The sequence below is a fragment of the Triplophysa rosa genome, linkage group LG10 (assembly GCF_024868665.1).
Source record: "Triplophysa rosa linkage group LG10, Trosa_1v2, whole genome shotgun sequence".
Classification (NCBI taxonomy): domain Eukaryota; kingdom Metazoa; phylum Chordata; class Actinopteri; order Cypriniformes; family Nemacheilidae; genus Triplophysa; species Triplophysa rosa.
The window spans coordinates 12,428,373-12,439,944 of NC_079899.1; the positions used below are offsets into that span (position 1 = coordinate 12,428,373).

Sequence of the window (11,572 nt, forward strand, 5' to 3'; positions counted from 1 at the left end):
AGAGAAAAAAAGTGTTCTTTTTCTGTTGTGAAACAATCTTGAACCTTTTAAAACAAACAATAGCAATATTGTCTGTTTTGTGTGAATAATACTGCATTATTAAACATGTCTATATCTATTTGGGAAGCATATTTACTCCCACATATTTACAACCACACACACACACACACACACACACACACAAAAACTTGTTTTCATTCTCATTCTTTTCACAGGATGTATGAGCATGTGAGTGACCTGGGATTGTTTCTGTTTAATGATGCTTTAGTGCTGACTGAGAAGAGCGTGGCACATTTACCATTCAGTCTGGCAGCGAAAACAACTCACACCTTTCTGGCATCGGTTGCACTGCATTGTCTGAACCTCAAGGAAATCACAGATACAAAGTGTACATGTGATTATTATAACATTTTAATGCACACAAATACTGTATTTTACCAAGAAACTTTTTAACTCTTTAGATGTTCAGAACACTTTTCAGCTGGAGAGCCCAAAGCGCCAATGGATTTGTGCTACAGACAGAGAAGAGGAGAAGAACAAGCTGATGTCTGCCTTATGCAGTGCTATAAATGCTGCTATTACGCGTAACTGAAAGTGCACACGACAGACATTATTTACCGTAGGAAATCAAATGAAATTATGCTGTTTTGATTATAATTGAGATATCGATTTCAATATTAAACTCAATATTTTTACTTTTCTTGTTAAAAAATAGGAAGAAACTCTGACAGTTGTAAACGCGTCCATTTCAATATGTTTTTTATTATACAATTTGCATGTTTGGTATAAAAGTATTTTATATCAAATACACTGATTTAAAAAAAACTTGGATGGAGCTGATAGGTGATAACATGTTATATATCGATGGGACATTCAAACTCTTCATACAAAAATACAAAGGCAATTAAACAGACAGTGATCCCTCATCAAGTTACGTGGTTACACCAAGTCAAAGATTTAATTCTTGGAGAATTAAATGACATTTTGTCATCTATTGTAAGATTCTTAGTTAGTGTTTAGTTCACTGTATGTTTCCATACATTCTCTGTTACTGTAGTGTGCAAAAGTTATACAGCAACAGTATTTTTTCTTGTATTTGACTGTACTGGAGCACATGTATGCTTAAGAGAACACAAAACATTTTAATATGACCTCTTATTAAGGCAAACAAAGAACAAACTGTTAAGCAACTTTCAAAAATTAATATCATATTTCCCGTAACAATTATCATATAAATGAAAAGAATGATCATGTTTCAGAATTAGATTAAACCTTAACAAAAAAATAATTTATTTTTTGATCCATTCAATACCCCAAACAAAAACAAAGAAATCCTTTAAACCAGTAAAAAATGAGGTGAGAAAGCATAACGTAAAAGTGCCAAAATTAACTAAATCAATTAACGAGATATTCTACACCATTCCTTCATTGATTAAACACAATAAACTTATTAAACTAAAAGATAATGAAAAGGTAGTTTTACACAAATAAAAAAAATATGTTTGTAGTGCACATCATGACTTTCAAGATTTATCTTTCAGTAAACAAGACAGATACCTTGGTTTAAACACCTTGTACTATAGCATATTGTTGTATCCATTCCCTATTTAAAATCTGTGGTCCGGCTACTTTTCCTGAGCAGACTTTTACCACAAAAATGAATTTACTGTTGCAATCAAATGCTCAACATCTTGTATGTGTGAATTCACCATCTGGTCTTGTGAGACGTTTTGTAGTGATGTTCATTATCTGGTGTAGTAAACTCTATAATAGACTACCTTCGGCCTCCAGAGCGAGTAGGAATTGTCAAATCTAAGAAGGTAAACTCCTTGTCCAGGATATTGGTGACTGCCTGCATACACTTCCTCATGGCTGTCTCGACGGGAAACAGGAACCACCTCATTTACCAATGGAAGTCTGCTCTCCTCCATGTCTTTCTCTCCTTCAACCTGTGCTGCCCCTTAAATAATTAAACCAAATGAACAATGCATATGAGATACTATGACTTCAAGAAAATCTTCTAAGGATACTTACTGGGTAATCCCCATTTAAAGCTCTGTATATACATTTAATTTGGCATTATTTCAGGTGTATCGCAACCATTATTACATTTTTAAGTTCATACAACGACTGTATGGGGAATCATTGTTATATTTTAAATTGCTTCTTCAAGATAATGCAACTACTAGGTAATCGTGTCGCAAAAAGTTTGTTGGTTTTTATCAATGAGCATAGTTAGTCAAATCTTCAGAATTCTAGCTCTTAAATCAAATAAATCTTTCTTCTTACCTTTTTTAATTTCAACAGCAGATCCCTCTTCATTTTTGTTGCTTGCTGGTGGGGTCAAATCCTTCCACTCAAAGTACAGCCCAAAACCGATGTCATAATGATCAGTGGCGAACTCCCAAAAGAGGTGCGAGCCATCCTCATGAGTGGGCACCCGTACGGTCAACACCTCCCCTCGGCCCACTGTGATCACACAGTCTTTTTCGTGCAACACTTTTTCTTTGAACTCCTTTATCTGAGGTCTTGTCCACATGGACGGGGCCACAACAGGTACCTCTGTGTTCAGCCAAGAATGAAAGGACAACAAAAAACAGCAAAAAATCAACTAATCATTAAACATGGTGCCTTCACACATTTGACCACTATTTTATTTTGATCTTATTATTACAGTAGGGCGTATACTGTACTTTCAAATACAGTAGACATTTGGCAGCATTCAATAATACTTTTAATCGTGATAATTGATTTGCACAATATTGTTACAGTGAGCAATTCAAAATACCGTGAATAATTCTACATAACCTATTCGCATTGCTTACAATTCTCTGAAATCACAGTAGTTTATTTACAACTCCTGAAGCGTAAATGTAAATAAAACAAAAAATATTTATATTTATATTAAACATGCTCTCTTTTTTAATGCGATCAATCAATAAAAAGCTACAGCAGTTACCAGTTATAAACATGTTGCTATTGACAACAGTAAACATACTGTATCTGATTATTAAATGTAATATAATACTGCAATAATTCTATATACCGTGTCAAAAGCCCTAACAATTATTGTGATGTGAAAATTCGATACCATCATGTCTACTTTCAAGTAACCTACATAGTAAATCAAACATACCCCCTGGTTTGCCTTCTACTACCAAATTGAAGGCTTTTGAGTCGGCCTGATCTTCCTGAATGTGTGATGAATTTGATTGGCTGCTGGGATTGGACACCGTATCATTTGATGCCACAGGAGGCTGAGCTTCCTGTGCACGTGTATCTTCTTGCTGTTTCTGCAAGGCCATCTGTACACGCAACATTCTTAAGTGGACACCACGTATTGAAATCAAACACCATGATCCTGAGAATCTAAGGCTGACTTTATACTGTATCTAAAACATGTTCTGTTGCCTTTAGTCTAATCAAGTACATTTTTTACATTTTCAGATGCTTTTGTCCAAAGTGACCTGCAATGCTTTCAAAGTACAAGGTTTGTGTATTGCCTGAATATCACAAATGGCGTCGCTAGCATCTCGCTCGACTAGTTGAGCAACAGGCACATTGTAATAACTGTAATGGTAAGTTTCAGGTTCAACTCGTACCTGCTGCAAGCGGAGGGCCTGCTGCATGTATTGTTGGTAGTGTTGTTCCTGTAGCTGTTGGATTAGTATCTGCTGCTGCTCTGGATTGTCTGGATATTGCTGTTTGGCATATTGTTGAAACTGCACAGCCGTTTGTGCATTTAGAACAGCCATGATGTGTTGTCTGTACACACATGCACAAACATTAAAGTTCTCAAAACATTTTATTAACGTTTTACTGGTATTAAAAAAATATGTAATCAACTGAATTCTTTTAAATAAATTATAATCATTTACTAGCCTTTACGATTATACTGTTACCAGTGAATCAGTTCAGTTAAATAAACATGCAGGTAGCAATTTAATTGTTATAGAAACAACAAAACAACTAGGGGCAATTTGTTATATATTTACAAATATATATCTCATATTTTAAATAATACATGTTCAGCTGTTTGTGGATAGCTGACACTCACTTTTGGTGCGCTATCTGTAACCTATTGACATCATCTTTCCTCCTCTGTTCCACTTCCTGTTTCCTCCTCTCTTCTTCCTCCCTGCGGCGTGCTTCCTCTTCTAACCTTCGCCGCTCCTGCTCCTCTCTCTCCAGCCGCAGACGCTCTTCCTCTGCTTTTCTAAACACACACACAATTACAAAATGAAAATTTGGGATAGAAACAAGGGGTCTGGTCCTGTCGTACAAAACTTACCGTCTCTTCTCTTGCTCCTCCTTCTCTATTTCGTGCGATTGGACATAGGGAGCAAACAGATTACAACAGGAGTTCAGAAGCTTCACAAAATCCTCCATGGCATCCTCTTTGGCCATACTGCCCAGCTGTAACCATTCTTTCCTGGAAATGGAGGGACACGGGATGAATTCACATTTAAAGGGATAGTTCACTTATTTACCCTCATGTCATTCCAAAACTGTATGACTTTCTTCTACAGAGCATAAAAGAAGATATGGTAACCAAACAACATTTGACCCCATTGACTGTGGATTTTTCAAAATATCTTCTTTTGTGTTCCACAGAAGAGTCATATACAGGTTTTAAACCACATGAGAGTGAATAAATGATGACAGAATTTTCTTTCTTTTTTTTCGGCTAATGTAATGCAAAAACCCAGCAGATAAAATGTGACCCTGGATGACAAAACCAGTCTTAAGTAGCACGGGAACATTTTTAGTAAAAGACAAAAATACATTGTGTGGGTCAAAATTATTGATTTTTCTTTTATGCCAAAAATCATTAGGATATTAAGTAAAGATCATGTTCCATGAAGATATTTTGTAAATTTCCTACCTTAAATATATAAAAACTTTAGTTTGTGAGTGGATGGTCTGCCACAGTGCCCCTGATTAACAACTTCAAAGGCAATTTTCTCAATATTTTGTTTTTTTTGCGCTCTCAGATTCCTGAGATTTAAACGGTTGTATCTCAGCCAGATATTGTCCTATTCTAACAACTCATATATCTATAGAAAGTTTATTTATTCAGCTTTCAGATTATGTAAAAATCTCAATTTCGAAAAATTGACACATAAGACTGGTTTTGTTGTCCAGGGTCACAAATGATGTTCTAAGAACGCTTTGCTAACATTCCCGTGAAGTTAAGAAAACCTTATTTCAGATTTTTCTTTATAATATGCAACAATGTATGAATAACACCAATATTTTAAGAATGTTTGGGAATTACAGATGATGTTGATAAAATGCTCTTTTAACCACAAGAACGTTTTTTTTGTGATAACTTTAAGAGAACTTTGAGAAAACATTCTGACAACGTTCCATGTTGGCTAAGAACAAAGTTTTGGTAGCAGATAGTAAAATGGTACTTTAATGTGTATACCACAATACACTTAAGATCCATGGTAGTTATTAAAAATGTTTCTAAAAAAAAACACTTTTTACACATTTTAGTGTTTTTGTGTGTTACTTTTTGTCAACAAGATAATCCATACAGCATGTTACCTTCTGTCATTTCCCAGTACATCAAAGAATCCAATTTCTGGACAAGCTTTTGGGTCAAAAGGTCCAAGTGTGACTTGTTTTTGTAGTGCAACCAAACGCAGGTTTTCTTCATATGTTGGGTAAAAGGCCTTCCCACTCATCTCTACGTGAGACAACGAAATGAAAGTCATTTACAGTAATCAAATAAGGAGTTTCATCAATGTTAACAACATATTTGAAACATTATCTGGTTGTTTATGCCTTTACACAACTTATTATTATTATTATTATGAATTTCGTTTTACAATTTGTGAATGTTGTTATGGCAGCCAATGACTAACAGAGAGGCTTTTGTGTAGCAATACGGAAACAGACAAAACAGGTAATATTACTAGACAGATAGGCTAACAGTTGTCTTAACACACCTCGTGTCTTCGACAACGGTGAACAAATAGAGAAGGTAATTTAAGTTCAAGTGAAAGCATGTATTACTTTGTTTGTTTCTATATTATAGCTGTGTAACTTACCTTTAAAGAATTTCAGCGCAATTCCGAAGAGCTCCTCTAAAGTAAAACCCCAATTCCTCTCCAGGATCCAAGACCTCTGTGTTTCTTCATCTTTCTCGCACGATTGACAGCATTCTTCAGTGTGGATCTCGTGCGTCTCGGTCGTATCGTTCGCGTTTATTCTGCTGTCAAACACCTGCTGTACTTCAGCAGCCATGACGACCATCTGTCAAATTCCGTCGCTGCAGCAGCAACTAGGTGTGCTCGCCTTCATGTGTGGCTGCACAGACCGATTGGTGTATGACATCAAAGAAACACGGACCGATAGAAAAACACGGTTTTAGAATCAGTCTCGCGGTATTTTGATGTCATATGTCGATCGGTCTGCGCAGCTCGCATGAAGTCCAACACGCCTACTGTTACAGGTGGCCACGTAGCGCACAGAAACACCTCTCTTCCGTATACCTCAACCGGAAATCCCTTGAGATTTCTGTTATATTCAGCTCATTTAAACCCGTCCGCTTTAACTGGAGTCATGCGCCTGGGTAGCCGGATCAACTATAAAGCGAGTCTTAGCTTTAACTTAATGTTAAAAATTCAACTTCGTACAGCTACCTGACTGAAGTTATGACTACACCTCCAAAGAGTAAACTGAACCTTAAACACCAATCAATGAACCATGGTTTTATTATAACATCCAAATCCTATTATCCACACACACTTTTTTTAGGTAGATTTTTTATTTCCAATAATATTCTTTTTCTTGCTTATAAAGTTGCAAAAGCAATTAAAAATTGACATGTTTTATCAATATTCTGACACTTCAAAAACTGTGTTTTATATCTAAATGGCAGCATCACCATTTTTCAAGGAACCTACCATTTTTTTGGAAAACAGCAGGTTTACAAAATACTTTTTACATGACAATTAACGTTGTATGAATATTGGGGAAAGGTATAGCCTAAGCTTAAGAGCTGAAATGTAAAGAAAGATTTTGAATATTGTATCTCGTCTGAACAAAATGTGTTTCCATCTCGCTCAGTATTGGACAGAAAGCAAACATCCCCATAGCCCTTCTGAGGTCATTCTGATATTGTCAAAATGGCTAATCTCACTAAGGACTAGATTGGTGAGACAGGACCATCAGGTTGCTTTTATACGGTGTATTTGTCCATTATAATTTTCTTTTACCCTTGTTTTTAAATTTCTAATTTTGATTTGAATGAGCCTTGCTACAGTCAAGTGTACAAACAGAAGTAAAATCCTGAAGTGAAGTTTTATGGATTGTACAGACTCTGGACTCTTCACAGAATATACAGTATCCTTCTGGATGATCAGTGTAAAATGTTAATAATGTTAAAACTTTTGTACCTTAAAGGGCATAACTAAATGAATAAATAAGAAATTATAATGATCAAATTTATCAAATTGATCATTTTTGTAATTATATAATTATTAAAATTTACAGCGATCAAAGGTTTACATACTCTTACTGTATTGTGTTGGGTCCGGTGTATTAGTGAATATTTGCACCTTTCGTAATTGTGTATTGAGTCTCTCAATAGTCATCGGCATAAATATGGATCTTAACATCATAGGTTAAGTTGAAAAAGGGGTCAAATATACAAATATTTTATAATTTCTATAATTTCTCGTATTTGTAATTTTTCGACATACAAATTTCTGAAAAATATAGAACGCTTCCATTTTGAAGCAGTAAATGTTTCTGCAGTGCTTTAAAGTGAACTCACTGTTAGGATCAAAGTGTGGAATAAGTATTCATTCATTTCAAAGGGAAATGTAATAGAGCCATCCTGAGATTTTTTATCAGTTTCTGAATTGCTACTATATGATACATAAGACTGCTCAAACAGGTCAGGTTATATAAAATCACATAGCTGGATAAACACTGTTAATACAATGGGCAAAAGAATAAGGCTCTTGTGTAAATATTTGGGGTCCACTGATCATTTTCAATGATAACTGAGCGGCACCAAGTGAACGCTGTGATACTGAACCATTGAGCTCAATCAAAATGCATGAATTATCCTTGCATGTGTTTCTAGCCAAGGTTATCTTTGTTATTTTACATCAGTGCAAAATAAATAGTTGACAATTGGGTAGATATAGATCAGAAACATATTGTCACTGTCCTTCCAAAACCTTGGATGTCCAAATTTGCTGTTTTTCTGGAAATGTAAAAAAAAACATTGTACGTTGTAAATGATTAAATGGTGTGTTGTCAAAGTTGACAAGTACTTTTTAACACTTTTTGTTGGTTAGATATTTGTTGGTTAGATATTTGCAAAACCCAAAGGGGGACTAATAATAATGATTTATGGCACAAAATAAAAATCCTGAAATATGGAAGGACAGCAGCGATATAAAAATGCCACTTAGAGAAAGACCCAGGTTGAAGATATTTTAGAACTGTAACATGCTTCTTTAATAAAAAAAAGAGCTGGAATTAATTACATTTTTTAAAATAACATTGTACATGTAAAAGAAAGCTCAGGTTGGCTAAACAAAATGAGGTTGTTAATCAATTAGTTTACATGAACTTACAATTAACAATATTCAACATTTATTCATGTTAGTTAATATTAATTTCAGCATTTAATAATAAGTTAATGCATAACTAACATTAACAATTGTATTGCCATTAATCGACATTAACAAAGATTAAAAATGCTGAAAAACTATATTTTTAATTGTTAATTCATGTTAGTTAATGCATTCACTAATGTTAACAAATACAACGTTAATGTAAAATGTTAAATGAATATCGAATGAAAAATGACTTTATTTCTTAGTTGACTAAATAGTACATTACATTAATGCATTTGGCAGACGCTTTTATCCAAAGCATTGTAATACATTTGTATCTGACTATATGCAATCCCCTGGGATTGAACCCATGACCTTGGAATTGCTAGCGCCATGCTCTAACCACCGAGCCAGGAAAGCATAATAATAATATGCAAAGGTAATGTAAAATAGTTTAAAAAAGTGCAAAGTGCAAAAGTAATGCAAATCTATCACTAGCATACTCATTTTAACAATCTTTTAATTTACAGGTTCTGGATCTTGGGGTTGGTGTTGTATGTAACGTGTCATTGCATTACATGTATACGTGTCCATCTCGCTAATGCCTTCGCGTTGCGTGCATTCGCATTAATAAAGTCCGTCTGTCTGGCCCAAGCGTCCATTCCGGCCCCATACATGCAGCCCACCGGGAAAAGTTCTGATACTCCTCCCCTGGTCAAGGCCGTAGGCTGTCGGTGGGACGGCCGTTCTGGACTTTGACAGAATGTCCTACTGGTCAATCCGCCCCTGCCCTCAAGTTGTTCAAAATCGGTGTAAATTTCTTTGTTCTGATGAAGACAGAAAGATTTGAAAGAATTCTTGTAACCAAACAGTTCTTGGACACCATCAGGGCTGGACTGGGAAGGAAAATCGGCCCTGGCATTTTTAGGCCCGCATTGGCCCTCCACCGAATCTGTCGGGGGGGGAGGGTGCATGCATACGTGTCTTTTGCATTTGCGTTGCGTGCATTCGCATTTATAATACGTCCGTCTATGCGACCAACGCCTCCGTTACGGCCCCATACGTTAGCGGCCACCGCCTCCGTTCTGGCCCCATACATTAGCGGCCCACTGGGTAAACGCCCGGTACGCCAGATGGCCAGTCCGCCCCTGGACACCATTGATAGATTGCAGGATCTGAATTTCTTAAAAGCAACCTGTTTGTGTATTTCCTAAAGATGATGAAATTAGGACTTTGTGAGCACAGACATACATTTTACTGACTTATTTAATTTCTTCATTCCTTATCCTTTTTATTCTTTATTATTATTATTTATTTTGCCATATATTTACTTTATTAGTTATAGATTATATTCATTTCTATCTAGTTATTATATTCTATATTACTTTTCTAAATGCTATTCTACATTCTGTTGGATGCTGCATTTGTATTGTCTTCACAAGTAGATATGAGTTTGCGGTGGTCTCATTCTCAAGGTTCATAATAACGTCACGAGAATGTTGTGAAGCAATAGCTTTCCACTGTCTATGTTGGTATAATAACAACTGCTCAATGTGTTTATAGTCAGACGAAGTCGGACAAAGTTTGACGGAGATAGAGTGAACTCCAGACAGAGTTCAAGGCAGAGTTAGAATGGGTATCTGAACGCAATTATGATTTTCTCTCTACATGAAACTTTACTCATGTTATTATAACATCACTTCGTCTTCTGCTTGCTGTTCTTCCCCTCTGACATACAAGTCTGCAGGATAGTTAGATCTATCACTGTTGGCATATGAACAAGATGGAACAAAACTACGGTATCATTTTGGATCAATAACAAGATAGAATCTTGTAGATAGTAATCAGATATCACCATTGACTACCACAGTAGGAGAAATTGAGTTATACATTTCTTTGTTCTGTTGAACACAAAAGAAGACATTTTGAAGAATGTAGGAAAGCAAACAGTTCTGGGGCACTTTTGACAACCATTGTAATTTTTCCTAGTCAATGGTGGCCAAGAACTGTTTGGTTACAAGCATTCTTCCAAATATCTTTGTGTTCATCGGAACACATAAATTTAAGCAGATTTGCAACAACTCGAGGGAGTGTATGATTGCAGAATTTTTATTTTTGGGTGAACTGTTCCTTCAAGGAAGACACAGAACATCTAGAATCCAATAGGATTCTACTGAACATTTTCAGATACAGTCATTTCCATTATTCAGCACTTTCATCAATGTGTACATTCTATCTGCCTCTATAAGAACTAAAATGGTGAGAAGTTTATTTTTCATATCTCATGGAGTTATGAGATCTGTTGGAAAAGTTTCCAGGGTCTCTATACCAGCCTCCTGGATACAATTTATTCAGCAATCAGTTTTCCAATCTCATTATGACAAACATGCAATCCTGTTTATTTTGTAAACATATTTTATTTAATATTAAAGATGTTTTATAATTGGACATTTGGCACGTTGAGCATTAGTGAACAGGTTCAACATCTTTTACATCTTTTAGGAAATAGGTTACATTGGTAATACTGTACATAAAATATGTTGTAAGAAAATGCAGTTGTCATTTAAAACACTGAATAAACTTTACTATATGTAATAAACGGAAAGCATTGTGGCCAATGATGAATTAGCATTACACATCACCATAAATATAGTTGAAAAATATACTAGAGATACACCAATACAAAATTTCTTCACCAGAGTGACATCTGCCAATACCGATTCTGAAGAATAATATAATGTTTCATAACTTTCTGAATGTTATTAATTCATATAGTGACTATTAATATTAAACATCAAACTGGTGATGTTATTTAACATTTTACATAGCACAAATTCATTGCATTTTGTCCTCTTTTGACTGACAGGATATATCGACCCTGATCGTCGGCTGTTTTTAAACTATCGGCTGATAGCCAATAGTGTGAAAAATAGCTTTTATCGACCGATACCGATTATTGGCCGATATCTCGGTGTATCTCTTGATTA

General features: G+C 35.4%; 1 protein-coding gene across 1 annotated transcript; it reads right to left on the reverse strand.

The window, feature by feature from the left end:
* Window positions 1–748: 748 nt before the first annotated feature.
* On the reverse strand, window positions 749–6,299 carry zgc:162964 (uncharacterized protein LOC560569 homolog). Its single transcript, XM_057344038.1, has 8 exons — window positions 6,060–6,299; window positions 5,554–5,695; window positions 4,292–4,432; window positions 4,058–4,216; window positions 3,603–3,765; window positions 3,137–3,305; window positions 2,290–2,562; window positions 749–1,960 (listed from the first exon to the last, which is right to left on the reverse strand). The coding sequence occupies exons 1-8, from the start codon at window positions 6,262–6,264 to the stop codon at window positions 1,746–1,748; spliced, it is 1,467 nt and encodes a 488-aa protein (XP_057200021.1). The 5' UTR covers window positions 6,265–6,299; the 3' UTR covers window positions 749–1,745.
* Window positions 6,300–11,572: the final 5,273 nt, after the last annotated feature.